Source organism: Gobio gobio (genome assembly GCF_949357685.1).
Source record: "Gobio gobio genome assembly, chromosome: 14".
NCBI lineage: Eukaryota > Metazoa > Chordata > Actinopteri > Cypriniformes > Gobionidae > Gobio > Gobio gobio.
In genome coordinates this window covers 45,424,440-45,444,439 of record NC_137107.1, presented here as the reverse complement: position 1 = coordinate 45,444,439, position 20,000 = coordinate 45,424,440, and the positions used below count along the sequence as shown (strand labels likewise).

General features: G+C 44.7%; 1 protein-coding gene across 4 annotated transcripts in view; it reads left to right on the top strand.

Annotated features, from left to right (window-relative positions):
• The window catches only part of ctif (CBP80/20-dependent translation initiation factor), a 111,770-nt gene that overhangs the window by 19,803 nt on the left and 71,967 nt on the right, over positions 1 to 20,000 (top strand). For all 4 annotated transcript variants that reach the window (XM_079834076.1, XM_079834074.1, XM_079834077.1 and 1 more), the window contains 2 exons: positions 10,075 to 10,284; positions 14,091 to 14,162. In XM_079834076.1, the coding sequence (XP_079690202.1) occupies positions 10,105 to 10,284; positions 14,091 to 14,162 (252 nt within the window). In that variant the 5' untranslated portion in view covers positions 10,075 to 10,104. The remainder of the gene's footprint in view (positions 1 to 10,074; positions 10,285 to 14,090; positions 14,163 to 20,000) is intronic.

The window sequence follows — 20,000 nt, the reverse complement described above, 5'->3', positions numbered from 1 at the left end:
ACAACTAATTACAAAGAAATGCCAAGTATGAATTAAATGTGAAATTTTGAAGTAGAAAAACTGAAATAGTATTTTCAGAATCACTTTGCAATAAGGTTCCATTTGTTAATATTAGTTAACATGAACTAATAATGAAAATACTTCTAAAGCATTAATATTAATAAATGTTGAATCTTCGTGAACAGGCCCCGTCCCACACCTCACGGGTACAACAGGCCCCGTCCCACACCTCACGGGTACAACAGGCCCCGTCCCACACCTCACGGGTACAACAGGCCCCGTCCCACACCTCACGGGTACAACAGACCCCGTCCCACACCTCACTGGTACAACAGGCCCCGTCCCACACCTCACGGGTACAACAGGCCCCGTCCCACACCTCACGGGTACAGCAGGCCCCGTCCCACACCTCACGGGTACAACAGGCCCCGTCCCACACCTCACGGGTACAACAGGCCCCGTCCCACACCTCACGGGTACAGCAGGCCCCGTCCCACACCTCACGGGTACAGCAGGCCCCGTCCCACACCTCACTGGTACAGCAGGCCCCGTCCCACACCTCACTGGCACAACAGGCCCCGTCCCACACCTCACGGGTACAGCAGGCCCCGTCCCACACCTCACTGGTACAGCAGGCCCCGTCCCACACCTCACTGGCACAGCAGGCCCCGTCCCACACCTCACGGGTACAGCAGGCCCCGTCCCACACCTCACGGGTACAACAGGCCCCGTCCCACACCTCACGGGTACAACAGGCCCCGTCCCACACCTCACGGGTACAACAGGCCCCGTCCCACACCTCACGGGTACAACAGGCCCCGTCCCACACCTCACGGGTACAACAGGCCCCGTCCCACACCTCACGGGTACAACAGGCCCCGTCCCACACCTCACGGGTACAACAGGCCCCGTCCCACACCTCACGGGTACAACAGGACCCGTCCCAAACCTCACGGGTACAACAAGCCCCGTCCCACACCTCACGGGTACAGCAGGCCCCGTCCCACACCTCACGGGTACAACAGGCCCCGTCCCACACCTCACGGGTACAACAGGCCCCGTCCCACACCTCACGGGTACAGCAGGCCCCGTCCCACACCTCACGGGTACAGCAGGCCCCGTCCCACACCTCACGGGTACAGCAGGCCCCGTCCCACACCTCACTGGTACAGCAGGCCCCGTCCCACACCTCACTGGTACAGCAGGCCCCGTCCCACACCTCACGGGTACAGCAGGCCCCGTCCCACACCTCACGGGTACAACAGGCCCCGTCCCACACCTCACGGGTACAGCAGGCCCCGTCCCACACCTCACGGGTACAGCAGGCCCCGTCCCACACCTCACTGGTACAGCAGGCCCCGTCCCACACCTCACTGGTACAGCAGGCCCCGTCCCACACCTCACGGGTACAGCAGGCCCCGTCCCACACCTCACTGGTACAGCAGGCCCCGTCCCACACCTCACGGGTACAGCAGGCCCCGTCCCACACCTCACTGGTACAGCAGGCCCCGTCCCACACCTCACGGGTACAGCAGGCCCCGTCCCACACCTCACGGGTACAGCAGGCCCCGTCCCACACCTCACTGGTACAGCAGGCCCCGTCCCACACCTCACTGGTACAGCAGGCCCCGTCCCACACCTCACGGGTACAACAGGCCCCGTCCCACACCTCACGGGTACAACAGGCCCCGTCCCACACCTCACGGGTACAGCAGGCCCCGTCCCACACCTCACTGGTACAGCAGGCCCCGTCCCACACCTCACTGGTACAGCAGGCCCCGTCCCACACCTCACTGGTACAGCAGGCCCCGTCCCACACCTCACGGGTACAGCAGGCCCCGTCCCACACCTCACGGGTACAGCAGGCCCCGTCCCACACCTCACTGGTACAGCAGGCCCCGTCCCACACCTCACTGGTACAGCAGGCCCCGTCCCACACCTCACGGGTACAGCAGGCCCCGTCCCACACCTCACTGGTACAGCAGGCCCCGTCCCACACCTCACTGGTACAGCAGGCCCCGTCCCACACCTCACGGGTACAACAGGCCCCGTCCCACACCTCACGGGTACAGCAGGCCCCGTCCCACATCTCACGGGTACAGCAGGCCCCGTCCCACACCTCACGGGTACAACAGGCCCCGTCCCACACCTCACGGGTACAACAGGCCCCGTCCCACACCTCACGGGTACAACAGGCCCCGTCCCACACCTCACGGGTACAACAGGCCCCGTCCCACACCTCACGGGTACAACAGGCCCCGTCCCACACTTCACGGGTACAACAGGTCCCGTCCCACACCTCACGGGTACAACAGGCCCCGTCCCACACCTCACGGGTACAACAGGCCCCGTCCCACACCTCACGGGTACAACAGGCCCCGTCCCACACCTCACGGGTACAGCAGGCCCCGTCCCACACCTCATGGGTACAACAGGCCCCGTCCCACACTTCACGGGTACAACAGGTCCCGTCCCACACCTCACGGGTACAACAGGCCCCGTCCCACACCTCATGGGTACAACAGGCCCCGTCCCACACCTCATGGGTACAACAGGCCCTGTCCCACACCTCACGGGTACAACAGGCCCCGTCCCACACTTCACGGGTACAACAGGTCCCGTCCCACACCTCACGGGTACAACAGGCCCCGTCCCACACCTCACGGGTACAGCAGGCCCCGTCCCACACCTCACGGGTACAGCAGGCCCCGTCCCACACCTCACGGGTACAGCAGGCCCCGTCCCACACCTCACGGGTACAGCAGGCCCCGTCCCACACCTCACGGGTACAACAGGCCCCGTCCCACACCTCACTGGTACAGCAGGCCCCGTCCCACACCTCACGGGTACAGCAGGCCCCGTCCCACACCTCACGGGTACAACAGGCCCCGTCCCACACCTCACGGGTACAGCAGGCCCCGTCCCACACCTCACGGGTACAGCAGGCCCCCCCCTGTGAGGTGATATATTATTTCCCCTATTGATATAATCAAAAGGGAAATAATATTAACTAATAATATCTGTGCCTAATTGGATCCTCAATCCAATCAAATCTCGTCCTACACGTCTCACTAAAAGTTGTTTAATTTAGAAATGCATTACATGATGTGACGATAGCTTTAGAATTGTTTAGGATTGTATCTGTTAGTTCCGCAGTGTTCCAGAATTCTCCTCTAGTATTGCTCTGTGGGTTCTAGAATGTTCCTCAGTAAAGGGCAGCTCCAGCTGAAGTGAAGCAGCAGGTTTAATGGTTGCAGCTCCGCTCAGATTTCTGTCGTCCATTAGCAGAGCGAGTGTCGGAGCGCCTGAGGCGGTGACTGTCCTGTCAGAGACGTTTGCTCATTTATACTTGACGTGATGATATCCAGAGGGATGCAATTCTGCGTGAAATGAGACCTGTTCATCGGGACGAGCACCATTATGAGAGCGGCTAATGGAAAAGCCCTAATGAGAGCACAATTCATCTCATTTCTTAGACTTTTTCCGGCAGTGTGTTCAAGCCTGCTCATTAGATTAAAGCCTCTGTAAACACCTATTAAAAGCACAATATTGTGTTATTTCCAACATATCGAAAATATTTTCTGATTTCCAGCCTAATGATATTTTCATCTCATCCCATTGTGCGTGGATTAGGTATTTATACTAATACTCTTTCATAAAGAATTTGAACTCTGTAGGGTTTAAAATCGGCATGACACATAAGTTGCAATAGTGTTTTCTTCCGTATTGGGACGTTCATCAGAGTGAAACGGCTCCTCGAACAAGAACAAATGTAGGGCGGGGCTTGATTTTGTCCATGGGATATTGATTGGACGGTTGGTAGTTTGCTATTGGTGGATCGCAGGTGATTGAAAGGTTGCCCCGCCCTAAACACATCATCAGAGAGAAGAGAAGTCACTACAAGAGGGAGAGGGTTTGATTTTGATTCAAGATTATGTGGCACGTGAATTTAAAGATATGATGTGCTCGGATAAATAATTTAGCCTATAATAAATACTGCCATATTCTGTCAGTTTTGATTTTTTGGAGGCTATTTATAAGGCGTATTTAGACTAAAAATGAATTGGTATTTGAGCTGTAAAGTGTCTAAATCTTCCATTTGAGGTGCAACTACTTGAAATAATCCCTGTGGTTGTAGTTTGCACCATGTAAACCGCTTTGCACTGGTATAAGGTAATCAGAATTGGACTTTAGTGGACTTGAGCTGACTGTGAAGTTTCAGGTCATCTATCGTTTACATCTGCATTTTTACATTTGCCTTTATCCAAACTCAAAGCAACTCACATTGCATCCTACATTTGATCTGTTCATGCATTCCCTGGGAATGTAATCCGATGTGCTGCTTTTTTGTGTGCAGATTCTCAAAATATTGATGCCATCCTGCACTGCACAGATTTGTCCAATCAAAAGCTCTCTAGAATGAGAATGTCCCTCCCCTAAAACCACAGATTAGCAAGTAGCAAATCATGGTTCATGAGTGTAATGTAAATACAAACGGTTGGCTAGTTATGAAAAGGGCGATGGGAAACTTCCTGTTTCAATAGGTAATATGTCAACACAGGAAATACAAATAAATGAAGTGAATCTATGAGCGCTTTATGACACGCATGTAACATCAAAGTTTTCCTCATGAGGAAAACGGGTTATAAATCATACTAAATTATGATTTTTGAAAATGTTAAACTGTAGAAAGTTTTCTGTGGGGGTAGGTTCAGAAGTAGAGCATAGAATATACAGTTTGCACAGTATAAAAATCATTGTTATGGAGTGTCCCCATAAAACATGGAAGCCCAATTTTGTTTGTGTGTGTGTGTGTGTGTGTGAGCTCAAGAGGGACATGGACAGACGATCATAGTGGAGTCAATAGAGGTCAGAGATCTCAAATCCTGACCCGCCTCATTAAAGCTGTCCTTCTGAATGTACTGACAGAAATTCTCACACTTCTAATCCTGTTTATCTGATGTGGTGATCTCTCCTCTCCTTCTTTCTGTGTTTTCCTCCTCAGCTGTTTCTTCTGCTCAAGTGTGTGTGTGTGTGTGTGTATCGAGTCTTACTGTTATTAGACTGAACAGCAGCTGATATCAAACCAGGCGGCCACACACACTCGCTCTCACACACACAATCACTCAACCTCACACACTCATGTACACTACTCACACACGCACTCGCTCGCACACATTCACTCACAAACCCTCACGCATTTACACACACTCTCACACACTCCTTTTGTTTACATTCTCTAAAGTGACTGATGTGGAATATATCACTAAAAGTAACAAAAAGTAGCAAATAAAGCATACTTTTGTTCATCAAGGCTGCAATTAGTTGATCATAATTATAGTAAAAACAGTAGTATATATATATATATAATTTATTCCTGTGATCAGAGCTGAATTTTGAGCATCATTACTCCAGTCTTCAGTGTCTCATGATCCTTCAGAGCAAGAAACATTTATGATTATTATCAATGTTGAAAACAGTTGAGCTGCTTCATATTTTTGTGGAAACCATGATATGTATTCAAGGTTCTTTGATGAAAGTTCAAAAGTACAATATATATTTGACATGGACATTTTAATGCATCCTTGTTAAAAAAAAATCTGACAGACCCTAAACTTGTGTGTGTGTGTGTGTGTGTGTGTGTGTGTGTGTGTGTGTGTGTGTGTGTGTGTGTGTGTGTGTGTGTGTGTGTGTGTGTGTGTGTGTGTGTGTGTGTGTGTGTGTGTGTGTGTGTGTGTGTGTGTGTGTGTGTGTGTGTGTGTGTGTGTGTGTGTGTGTGTGTGTGTGTGTGTGTGTGTCCATCATGAACAGAGAAAGCGATTATCTGACCTGCTGGTTTGGCACTCTGATAGATCAGCCAAATGCAAATATATCAACCGCAGTTTATAATACGAGAATAAAGAAGGAAACCTCAGCACTTTTGATATCATTATGCATTGTGCGCATGGATAACAGATGTTCTAGAATCTGTAAGTAGTTGCTTTCATCTGGGAAATTTCGTCGCAGTTTGGCGTGATTTATCTAGTGGGAGTGTAAAATTGCATCAGTTCAACAATGCATATTTAATGTTCACTGGAGGAATTTAACTGTGTCTCACTTTGAGTTTGAGTGGTGTGTGTATGTGAGAAATAATTAGTACCATTTATTTGATATAATCAGTCATTTTCTGCTATTTTCTTTGTGATTTCTGGTGGTCAGCTGAGTTATTTTATTATCTTCTGCCAAGACCAATATATTGCTGATATAATTTAGATATATATGCTGAGTGTCTCATTATTTTTCTTGCTTTAAACATTTCTAATCTAGCTTGCTACTGTTCGGTCATTATTCTGAGCGTCTGATTAAAATCTAGATTGAATATTGTAGATTGAATAAGGCTGAAGATGTATTTGATCTGGTTGCTGTTTGTTTGGGATCATGATGAATGTGAATACAAAGGATGAATTCACAGATCACGGTGGTACAAAGAGCAACGAGCAGCTCTTGAGTGTGTGTTCTTCTGGACGTGTGCTGGTAAGATGGTTCTGCTCCAGTTGTAAAGCCTCTTTGCTTGAGATTCAAGCAGTGACTTAACACCAGATTAAACTCTCCCTTTCTCTCTCTCTCTCTCTCTCTCTCTCTCTCTCTCTCTCTCTCTCTCTCTCTCTCTCTCTCTCTCTCTCTCTCTCTCTTGGTCTCTTTCTCTCTCTCTTTCACCTGGCCGTAAGCGGGGCGCGTCATCTCATCGACCCAGAGCGATGGTTAGGTCACGAAAAAGCCCAGCGGAGGCACACGTATAACAGCAGGATTGTGGAGCACTTGAGTAATTGTACTTGTTGTTACTTTTGTTGCTTGTTACTGTAATTGAGCCTTTTTTGGGAATGTGTACTACTGAAACCTGAATACTTTTGCTTGATTACTTATCAAATGAAAAATTATATTTCACTTTTTGCAGCTAACAGGTTGATTTTGTGCACTTCCATCAGTTTATTTCTAAAGCTGTAAAAGAGAAATGTTATTGATGGATTTGAATTATGCAAGAACAATTGGATGCGGAAATGTTATTTATTTTTGCTTGTGTTTTTTGCTAAATACTTTAACTTTTTTAAAGTGATAGATAGACAGACAGACGGACGGACAGACGGATGGATGGATAGTAGATGGATGGATATAAGGATGGATATAAGGATTGATATAAGGATGGATATAAGGATTGATATAAGGATGGATATAAGGATGGATATAAGGATGGATATAAGGATGGATATAAGGATGGATATAAGGATGGATATAAGGATGGATATAAGGATTGATATAAGGATAGATATAAGGATGGATATAAGGATGGATATAAGGATGGATATAAGGATGGATATAAGGATGGATATAAGGATGGATATAAGGATGGATATAAGGATGGATATAAGGATGGATATAAGGATGGATATAAGGATGGATATAAGGATGGATATAAGGATGGATATAAGGATGGATATAAGGATGGATATAAGGATGGATATAAGGATGGATATAAGGATGGATATAAGGATGGATATAAGGATGGATATAAGGATGGATATAAGGATGGATATAAGGATGGATATAAGGATGGATATAAGGATGGATATAAGGATGGATATAAGGATGGATATAAGGATGGATGGGTGGATATAAGGATGGGTGGATATAAGGATGGATGGATATAAGGATGGATGGGTGGATATAAGGATGGGTGGATATAAGGATGGGTGGATATAAGGATGGATGGATATAAGGATGGATGGATATAAGGATGGATGGATATAAGGATGGATGGATATAAGGATGGATGGATATAAGGATGGATGGATATAAGGATGGATGTATATAAGGATGGATGGATATAAGGATGGATGGATATAAGGATGGATGGATATAAGGATGGATGGATATAAGGATGGATGGATATAAGGATGGATGGATATAAGGATAGATGGATAAGGATAGATATAAGGATGGGTGGATATAAGGATAGATATAAGGATTTATATATGGATGGATGGATATAAGGATGGATGGATATAAGGATGGATGGATATAAGGATGGATGGATATAAGGATAGATATAAGGATGGGTGGATAGTAGATGGATGGATATGTGGATAGTAGATGGATAGATGGATGGATGGATGGATGGTGGATGGATAGATAGATAAGGATAGATATAAGGATGGGTGGATATAAGGATAGATGGATGGATAGATATATGGATGGATGGATGGATATAAGGATAGATGGATAGTAGATGGATGGATAGATGGATAGTAGATGGATGGATAGATGGATAGTAGATGGATGGATAGATGGATAGTAGATGGATGGATGGATGGTGGATGGATAGAGAGATGGATAAGGATAGATATAAGGATGGGTGGATATAAGGATAGATGGATGGATAGATAGATATATGGATGGATGGATATAAGGATAGATGGATAGTAGATGGATGGATAGATGGATAGTAGATGGATAGTAGATGGATGGATAGATGGATAGTAGATGGATGGATGGTGGATGGATGGATATAAGGATGGATATAAGGATGGATATAAGGATGGATATAAGGATAGATGGATATAAGGATAGATGGATATAAGGATAGATGGATATAAGGATAGATGGATATAAGGATAGATGGATGGATGGATGGATATAAGGATAGATGGATGGATGGATATAAGGATAGATGGAGGGATATAAGGATAGATGGAGGGATATAAGGATAGATGGAGGGATATAAGGATAGATGGAGGGATATAAGGATAGATGGATGGATGGATATAAGGATAGATGGATGGATGAATATAAGGATAGATGGATGTATATAAGGATAGATGGAGGGATATAAGGATAGATGGATGGATGGATATAAGGATAGATGGATGGATGAATATAAGGATAGATGGATGTATATAAGGATAGATGGAGGGATATAAGGATAGATGGATGGATGAATATAAGGATAGATGGATGTATATAAGGATAGATGGAGGGATATAAGGATAGATGGATGGATGGATATAAGGATAGATGGATGGATGAATATAAGGATAGATGGATGTATATAAGGATAGATGGAGGGATATAAGGATAGATGGATGGATGGATATAAGGATAGATGGATGGATGAATATAAGGATAGATGGATGTATATAAGGATAGATGGAGGGATATAAGGATAGATGGATGTATATAAGGATAGATGGAGGGATATAAGGATAGATGGATGGATGAATATAAGGATAGATGGATGAATATAAGGATAGATGGAGGGATATAAGGATAGATGGATGGATGGATATAAGGATAGATGGATAGATGGATGGATGGATGATATAAGGATAGATGGATGGATGGATGAATGGATGGAAACTTTTGATCAATTTAATGCATAAAGTATTAATTTCTTTCAAAAAGTAAAAAAAAATCTTACTGACCCCAATCTTTTGGACGCTGTATAGTACTATAATCATAGTATAATAGCATATTAGTAAAGAAAGTGAGAACAGAAAAGGAAGATGAGGAGAGACAGATGGACTGGTCCAGCAGAAGCAGACAGGGCTTGAGTTGGGCTGTGTCTGTGCCTCTGCTGCCGCCGCTGGTGATGCGGCTGAACTGCGGCGTCAGGCTCAGTCGGGGGTCGATGTCACTGATCTGCACCGACTGCAGCATGAGCACTAGATCACGGCTCTGCAGCCAATGAGATCTCACTGTCCCGCCTGACAGCAAGCAATATGCTTCTCTGCTGATGATGGACATGTTGTCAAGTTGTGATTTATATTGTGTTTAAAAGTTTTGATCACTTCAGAATGATTTTCATTAAAAAAAAAAAAAAAAAAACTTATAAATGCTTAACATAACATTCAGCTGTCACATTTAATTCATAAATGTGAATGTCATTCAAATGTCAGTGTTTTACTTAATTGTATGTAATAAAAGTAATTGTAAATAAGCATAAGTATTTTATAAAAATGTATATTATCCATTTGACAGGACAGTTCACATAATTAAATTATACATTCGATTACTAACAATTTCTCTTTGCCCCGCCCACAGCTCCCCTCCCCCCACTGAGGGCTGGTTGCCATGGAGAGCTCATCGGTAGCGTCAGCGTCGTCTGAGGCGGGAAGCACACGCTCGCAGGAGATCGAGGAGCTGGAGCGGTTCATCGACAGCTACGTGCTCGAGTACCAGGTCCAGGGCCTCCTGAGTGACAAAAACGAAACGGAACAAGATGTGGACAAGACCCCGTCTCACACCTCACAGGTACAACAGGCCCCGTCCCACACCTCACTGATACAACAAACTCTGTCCCACACCTCACGGGTACAGCAGGCCCCGTCCCACACCTCACAGGTACAACAGGCCCCGTCCCACACCTCACAGGTACAACAAACTCTGTCACACACCTCACGGGTACAGCAGGCCCCGTCCCACACCTCACAGGTACAACAGGCCCCGTCCCCCACCTCACTGGTACAACAGGCCCCGTCCCACACCTCACAGGTACAACAGGCCCCCGTCCCACACCTCACAGGTACAACAGGCCCCGTCCCACACCTCACAGGTACAACAGGCCCCGTCCCACACCTCACGGGTACAACAGGCCCCGTCCCACACCTCACGGGTACAACAGGCCCCGTCCCACACCTCACGGGTACAACAGACCCCGTCCCACACCTCACGGGTACAACAGGCCCCGTCCCACACCTCACGGGTACAACAGGCCCCGTCCCACACCTCACGGGTACAACAGGCCCCGTCCCACACCTCACGGGTACAACAGGCCCCGTCCCACACCTCACGGGTACAACAGGCCCCGTCCCACACCTCACAGGTACAACAGGCCCCGTCCCACACCTCACGGGTACAACAGGCCCCGTCCCACACCTCACGGGTACAACAGGCCCCGTCCCACACCTCACGGGTACAACAGGCCCCGTCCCACACCTCACTGGTACAGCAGGCCCCGTCCTACACCTCACGGGTACAACAGGCCCCGTCCCACACCTCACAGGTACAACAGGCCCCGTCCCACACCTCACGGGTACAACAGGCCCCGTCCCACACCTCACGGGTACAACAGGCCCCGTCCCACACCTCACAGGTACAACAGGCCCCGTCCCACACCTCACGGGTACAACAGGCCCCGTCCCACACCTCACGGGTACAACAGGCCCCGTCCCACACCTCACGGGTACAGCAGGCCCCGTCCCACACCTCACGGGTACAACAGGCCCCGTCCCACACCTCACGGGTACAACAGGCCCCGTCCCACACCTCACGGGTACAACAGGCCCCGTCCCACACCTCACGGGTACAACAGGCCCCGTCCCACACCTCACGGGTACAACAGGCCCCGTCCCACACCTCACGGGTACAACAGGCCCCGTCCCACACCTCACGGGTACAACAGGCCCCGTCCCACACCTCACTGGTACAACAGGCCCCGTCCCACACCTCACGGGTACAACAGACCCCGTCCCACACCTCACAGGTACAACAGGCCCCGTCCCACACCTCACAGGTACAACAGGCCCCGTCCCACACCTCACAGGTACAACAGGCCCCGTCCCACACCTCACAGGTACAACAGGCCCCGTCCCACACCTCACGGGTACAACAGGCCCCGTCCCACACCTCACAGGTACAACAGGCCCCGTCCCACACCTCACGGGTACAACAGGCCCCGTCCCACACCTCACGGGTACAGCAGGCCCCGTCCCACACCTCACGGGTACAACAGGCCCCGTCCCACACCTCACGGGTACAACAGGTCAGGCAGTTTAGATTTGCTATATAGTGTGTAGGGATGGGACGAAATATCGTTTGACAAAATATCGCGATACAAAACGTGACGAAACGCATCGAGGTCGAAAAAAATGGATCGCGAAATAAAGATAGATGGCACTGCTGCATGATTTGCGTAGTATATAAATAATTTAGTGTATTATATGTGTGTGTATGTATATGGGGAAGACATACAGTCTATGGTGGCAGGCTGGCAGCACCATCTGCTGATCAAGCAGGGTAAAAAAACTAAATGAAAAAAAATGTATATCCGGGGAACGGTGCGGTACGTCGTCACGTCAAGACAGCGCATGTTGCAACAACAACACTGCAGCGAGCTAACAAATATTAGCATTAGCACCAACTGCCTTGCCCCCAAACAGCCGACCATGGAGTCAAATGAGGTCGAAATTGAGGACGCTCCGCCTGGATACAAGTCATATGTCTGGCAGTATTTTGGCTTTCTCATTAAAAAAGACAAAGACGGCAATAGAGTAACTGACACGACTAAGACTGTGTGTAAGCTATGCCGTGCTGTCATTCCGTACACCACATCAAACACATCAAACATGAACCACCACCTTTAACATCACCATAAAAATGTGAAGACGGCCCCTGGAGAAAACGAGCCTACTGAAGGGAAAGCGGACCATGAAACAAGCGCGGACACCAACTCTACCTCCGTCAAGTCCGCGTGCAAAACAGATAACCAGGCTCATTGGCGAATTCATAGCGGACTATATGGCTCCATTTAACATTGTAGAGAACAGAAAATTCATCCAAATGTTCAATGTGCTGGAGCCCAAGTTTAAGGGCGTTTTCACACCTACCTTGTTTGGTCCGGATTTTCGGACTTTTCAGTTTGGTCCGAATCAAAATTACAGATGTGAAACCTCCCCCGTACCACGGTCCGGACCAAACAGGGGAAATTTGGTCCGACGAAAAGAGGTCGTCTCGGTCCGGATCAAACTGAACAAAGGTTCGGTTCGGTTCTAGTGTGAAAGCATTTTCTGTATGGTTCGGACTTTCAGAACATTTACAGGAAGTTCCTGTTTATGTTTAAATATTATAACGTTATTTTTAAATTCAATCTAGGCTACATTGATTATGAAAAGTGAAAATATGCGCAATATGTCAGTAGACAGAAAGTCAGAAATAATTTTGAACTAAATTTTGTATGATTTTGCTTAGAAAGCATTTCTTTAATGGGAATTTCGTTTTGTATAAATTGTATCTTAATTTTAATCGACGTTTAATCAGATAATTGCCTGGATTTAATAAATAAGAAGCAAATAGTCTATAGCAGACAATAATTGCGGGAGCGATCACATGCTTTACACATGAACTGGAGCGGGTCTCAAATAAACCAAAACTCAGCAGATATTCGTCTCACAAACATGAGAAATATGTGTATTTAAAGCTTGAAATGTCCACTTTTAACCGTAACGAAAAAAAAAAAATAGTCAAGCAATGCACACTGTTCAATAGTGGCAACGATATGCGTCCGTTCATTCAACTGGTCAAAGACGCTGACGTCAGACGCACATCCGTTTACAAACCAATCAATGTCCAGATGCCGTCCACAAAGATGATGACGAGTGGACGCAAGTGCGTCATGTAAAGTTCTTTAGTCCGCTCACATAATTGCAATGTGAAACCAAACCAAAACTAACCGAATATATAAAAAGTATCAAAACATGAACTTCGGTTCGGACCTTGGTGCGGACTTTCAGGTGTGAAAACGCCCTAAGATGCCATGTCGAGGACATTTTTCAGAGAAGGTAATCCTGGAAATTTACAACGAAACCAAACAAAGCGTGAAAGAGTATCTAAAAACTGCCGACTGTGTCGCCCTGACCGCCGACAGCTGGACCTCGCATGCAACACAGAGTTATATAACCATCACGGCAGAAGTCATCGACGAGAAACGGGAGAGAAAAAGTGTTGTGTTTCCCTGTGTGCAGCTGAAACAAAAATAAATAAGTTGTTGTTATACAGTAATATTTTCTTCTTTTTTGATATCGTATCGTGACGTATCGTATCGTAACCCTGGCATATCGAGGTGCATCGTATCGTGAGTTTAAGTGTATCGTCCCATCCCTAATAGTGTGTGTGTATATATATATATATATCTATATCGCTTTACATGAGTATACTGTTTTTTGGTGGGTAAAGTTGAATATAATGTATATCCAACTTTATGCAAAGAGCTGTATGATATAGTTTACTTATATGTGACAATATAAACAATCGCGCTCTCTCTCTCTCCCTCTCTCTCTCAGTGGACAGAAGACTGCAGTGATAAGATTGATGGGAGCTGGTCGTCCTCACGGGACAGGGGCTCGTCCAAACCAGTGAGTTTTGTGCGTGTGTGTGTTAGTGCTGTAGTACTCGAGTCTGTTTTTCAATTGTCTCAGACTTATCTTAGACTTGTTGGTATTTGCACTCGGACTTGACTTGGTCAACAACAAAACCACTGATGGAGCGCGCTTGTTCAGAGTTTAATTCACAATCTGTCTAGAACGGGCATTGACATTGGTCGCCTGGCTGCGTCATATGCACTGACTCTGACTCTGTGTGTGTGTGTGTGTGTGTGTGTGTGTGTGTGTGTGTGTGTGCGTGCTGAGCGGAGATATCAATCATTTTTATTTTGGCCACAGACACAATGTCGGTGAGCAGCGGGAGTCTTTTCATGAGGTTAGAAACTAGGGTTAAAAGATGAACCGTATTTTCCTCGTCATTGCAATATGACCATGATTATTTAGCGATGGGCGCCGAAACATGCCATTAAACGGCGCCTGGCCCGAAGTTAATTTCCGCTCTGTGTTTGTTTATCGGTCTGGCTAGTGGCTAGAATGGCACACTACTCAGTTTTGACGTACTATTCTTGGATAACATGATATAAATCTTAACAATCAAGCAGAGAGAATATGACACCAGTGTAAAAACAGTGTTTGAAACTCACCAACAAGCCTTGAAAGCTTCATAAATATCCAGCCTGACTGCATATGAGAGCAGCGTTGTGTCTTATGTCTAATGTAATTTATGTAATGTAATATCATTGCGCCGCTGCACTCATGGTACGGCAGCAAAGTTCAGCAAAGAGTATAGTTTCAAGCCAAATCGGTCTAGAAAATCACAACTTTTCATTTTCCGTCATTCTTAGTGCACAATGTCACCACAGAAGAGTCAAGTTTTAAATAGGAAAAATATTGAAACTCTATATATATATATATATATATATATATATATATATATATATATATATATATATATATACATACATACATACATACATACATACATACATACATACATACATACATACATACATACATACATACATACATACATACATACATACATACATACATACATACATACATACATACATACATACATACATACATACATACATACATACATACATACATACATACATACATACATACATACATACATACATACATACATACACACACATATACATATACATATACATATATATATACACATATACATATACATATATATATACACATATACATATATATATACACATATACATATACATATACATATACATATACATATACATATACATATACATATACATATATATATATATATATATATATATATATATATACATATATATATATATATATATATATATACACATACACATACACATACGCACACACGCACACACGCACACATACACATACACATACACATACACATACACATACACATACACATACACACACATACGCACACATGCACACATACATACACACTCACCTAAAGGATTATTAGGAACACCATACTAATACTGTTTCTCCCCCTTTCGCCTTCAGAACTGCCTTAATTCTACGTGGCATTGATTCAACAAGGTGCTGAAAGCATTCTTTTCTAAATGTTGGCCCATATTGATAGGATAGCATCTTGCATTTGATGGAGATTTGTGGGATGCACATCCAGGGCACAAAGCTTCCGTTCCACCTGTTGTGAACTTTTATCTTCTAAAGTGTAGGAAACTCAGAAGTGAAAACCAGGAGACGTCGGGATTGCGTTCAAACAGAAGTTATTCTTTTAATGAGAACTCTTGTGCTGCAGGTTGTCCGAAAACAGTCTAACTTAACAGTACAAAATAATGCAATTTATCTACATTTCAGGGGGAGGGATTATACAGCAGGGGAGGAGACATTCAAACAAAGGAATGCATATGTTGTGTAGGTAAAGGACACACCTTAGACATAACGGTGTGACCCGACCTAATTCAATCAGCATAACAGTGTCATTGAAATGCATAGATGCTAATCCAATCACTCAGGCAGTATTGCTCTAAACTTGTCATGGTAAATAGTCAGGAAGTGCATAAAGACAAAAGACTTAATGTCTCAAACACTTACACGGCCTGACGTAATCTCCTTAGAATTTCCTCAAGTTTACTTCAAAATGTAAAACACAAATATAGATAATGTTTTCAGTTATATTCTATTACATTGGAACCTAGATATAACCATGTATAAATTTGTAATCTTACATTCCCCCCTTTGGGAGTTCTAATAACTCACATAATACAAATTTAAACCTTCATCAGTCCATTCTGTAGCTTATGTTTGTTAACATAAGCCCCATCTTCTAGTCATGTAACTTGGAAAAAGTTACAGGCACATTTCACTTGCTCTGTGTTGATTGTCTGTAGTGACGAATGACATGCTGCCACAGGAAACAAACATGCCACTAGGGTCCGTGTAGTTCATTACGGGTAATATTCTTTTGTGGTTGGAAAAGTCCTTGTGAGTCCTTTGTTGACCTAACAGGTTTCCGAACCATGAAGAATTATTTTCAGTCATCTGATGTAATTTTGCTGAAAGATCAAGAATGTCTTGTTGGATTTTGTTCAAGAGTACTTGACCACCATGTTTGTGCATAAGTGAGTCCTTGAATGCAGCCATCTTCTTTGTTGGTGGTAGGAGCTGAATTATGTAGCAACCAGGGTGCACCTGCCATTGAATTGGCTGAGCAGGATGTTATATACAGACATTCCTCCCATCATGTGCCACCCATGGGATTCCTGCTCCTACTGAAGGCAGGTGTGGCATGCAAACGTTCTTTCCAACAAACAAGGCATTTCTTGACATATTCATCAGCTCTAAGAATATGTTGTTTCTGGACTCTACACTTTGTGCGATGTCCATGATGAGTAGTAGCAAGGCAATCTTGATCACGTTGATGGAAGACTGAAGTTCCCGTAGATGATTCTCTGCGTTGTCTTTTTTTTCTTTTTCTTTTTTCTTGACAGTTGACACAGTAGTGGGTCTAGTTGTCCTTCAGAGGTTGTGGCTTCATACGCAGGTGAGACAGTGCGTGCGTATGGGTCTGGGGACAGCCTACAAGTGGTATCTGCACAGATTAAGAAAACAAAAGACAACAGAGCAGTACTTGTTCTAAAAGACAGCAAACGTTAGGGTTGTCTCGGTTTAATCTGAGTCCTCTATTGTTGTTCCTTCTTTCCCTATTTCTCAATTTCTGCGACACCTAAAGAACAGTGAGGTAAGGATGGACTAGTGTGGGAATGCCTACAAGGGAATCTTCGCCGCAGGTTTGGCCCCTGAATGCTTATTGCATTCAGTTCTTTCCTGGGCTCCTCACTGGTCCATGTGTCCGCCCTATCCTGTCCCTGTTGGTGGAGGAACACTCTGCAGTGTGACACATAAGTAGGCAGGCAGAGAAATATTTTCAATTTCCTCAAATCTCTGAAATGTTCTCTTGACGCCACATACCTTCACTGAATCAACAGACACATCAGATACTGATTGAATGGCTACATCTGTTTCAAAGAAAGCTTGCAAGTCAGGATAAACGTTATCAGTCTGACTAACTTCATTCACATCAGTTTTCTCTACAGCTTTGGTGAGGTTAAATTTCTTAGTCAAAGAAGCTACTTTAGCAGAGTGCTCTTTGTTCTGTTTCTCTAGCTCTGAGATACGCTGAGACTGTTGTCTAGCTAGCGCTAAAACAAATTCTCTGTGACAACAACTAATGCCTTTCACATTGTTCTTGCGAATACATTTTCCTAAAACTTTTTTACATTCATCAACTGACCAAGTCTTGTCTGGATGGATCTCATATTTCTGAGTTAGTTTTTGTCTAACTTTCTCTGTGACAATTAAATACATTTGCCTAAACATTTTATGAATTTCTTTGTTCCCACACACTCATAAACACTGACTTCTTTGATCAACAGCCTTGTTAACACAGCTCAAATATTGTTAACTTTCTTTGGCAAAAAACAGAGGACAACACAAATATTAACTAAATGTCAATCTTCCCTGCCTAAAACAGAGGCAAAACAATTATTAGCACGTAATGCTAACCTTCTCTATGAAGAGGCAAACGCAAAAAAAAACAGAGGACAATACAAAAATTAGCCTGTATGCTAATCTTCCCTGCCTAAAACAGAGGCAAAACAATTATTAGCGCGTAATGCTAACCTTCTCTATGAAGAGGCAAACACAAACAATTCTTCCCTGCCAAAAACAGAACAATTATTAGCTTGTGAGGCTAATCTCTTCTGCCTGAAACAGAGGCTGAACAATTCTTCCCTGCCGAAAACAGAGGCTAAACAATTATTAGCTTGATAATAATCTTCCCTGCCTGAAACAGAGGATAACTTTCATTTATAAACAAACTTTTTAAAGGGTAACTAAGTTAACCAAACCCTACAGCTGTCTGATAACTCTTCTCTGATGGTGCAGAGGATAACAAATTTGTACTGGTCTTAATGGTTCTTTTGGATAGAGTGACTCACCAACCCTTGGTTGTACAGAAAGAATTCAGTCTGGAAATCTTTGTTCGGCTGGAAGTTTCGCTCTGGATTCCAGTCTGGAACGTAGGCAGATCTTTGAGCTTGAAGTTTCTATCTGGATTCTGGAGTTCAGGTGAGGAGCTCTATCCGGGTCATGGCACTATCTGTTGTGAACTTCTGTTGTTTCTTGAAGTAGAGACCAGGAGAACTTTGATATGTTTTTCAGCAGGATTATTTATTGAGAAAAAACATGCTGTCTTTCCGCTGAGGTTCCAAGTCTAACTAAAGCCAGTTGAACATTGTATATTATATACATTTCAAGGGGAGGGATTATACAGCAGGGGAGGAGACACTCTAAGCAATACAATGCCTGATTTAATCAGCATAACAGTGTCAATCAAATGCATAGATTCAATCAGCCTACCACTCAGGGGCTCCAAAAGTCATTAAGGACAAATGGTGCTCATTTTAGGAACAGGAACAGGAACAGGCCTGGAAAATACAGGTTTTGGGAAACCTGCCCAGACAGAGTATCACCAATCTCTGAGCTTGTTATGCTAAATGGTCAGGAAGTGCATAAAGACAAAAGACTTAATGTCTCCAACCCATGGGCTGATTAACTTGATCATGTTAGAATGTAGTCAATCTTTACAAACATATTAAAACATTTGTAATCTTACATTACTTCAAAATGTAAAACACAAATATTGATAATGTTTTCAGTTATATTATATTACATTGGAACCTAGATATAACAATGTATAAATTTGTAATCTTACACACCACATCCCAAAGATGCTCTATTGGGTTGAGATCTGCTGACTGTGGGGGCCATTTTAGTTCAGTGAACTCATTGTCATGTTCAAGAAGCCAATTTGAAATGATTGGAGCTTTGTGACATGGTGCATTATCCTGCTGGAAGTAGCCATCAGAGGATGGGCACATAGTGGTCATAAAGGGATGGACATGGTCAGAAACAATGCTCAGGTAGGCCGTGGCATTTAAACGATGCCCAATTGGCACTAAGGGGCCTAAAGTGTGCCAAGAAAACATCCCCCACACCATTACACCACCACCACCAGCCTGCACAGTGGTAACAAGGCATGATGGATCCATGTTCTGTTTACGCCAAATTCTGACTCTACCATCTGAATGTCTCTACAGAAATCGAGACTCATCAGACCAGGGAACATTTTTCCAGTCTTCAACATTTTGGTGAGCTTGTGCAAATTGTAGCCTCCGGTGGGGTCTTCTGCTGTTGTAGCCCATCCGCCTCAAGGTTGTGTGTGTTGTGGCTTCACAAATGCTTTGCTGCATACCTCGGTTGTAATGAGTGGTTATTTCAGTCAAAGTTGTTCTTCTATCAGCTTGAATC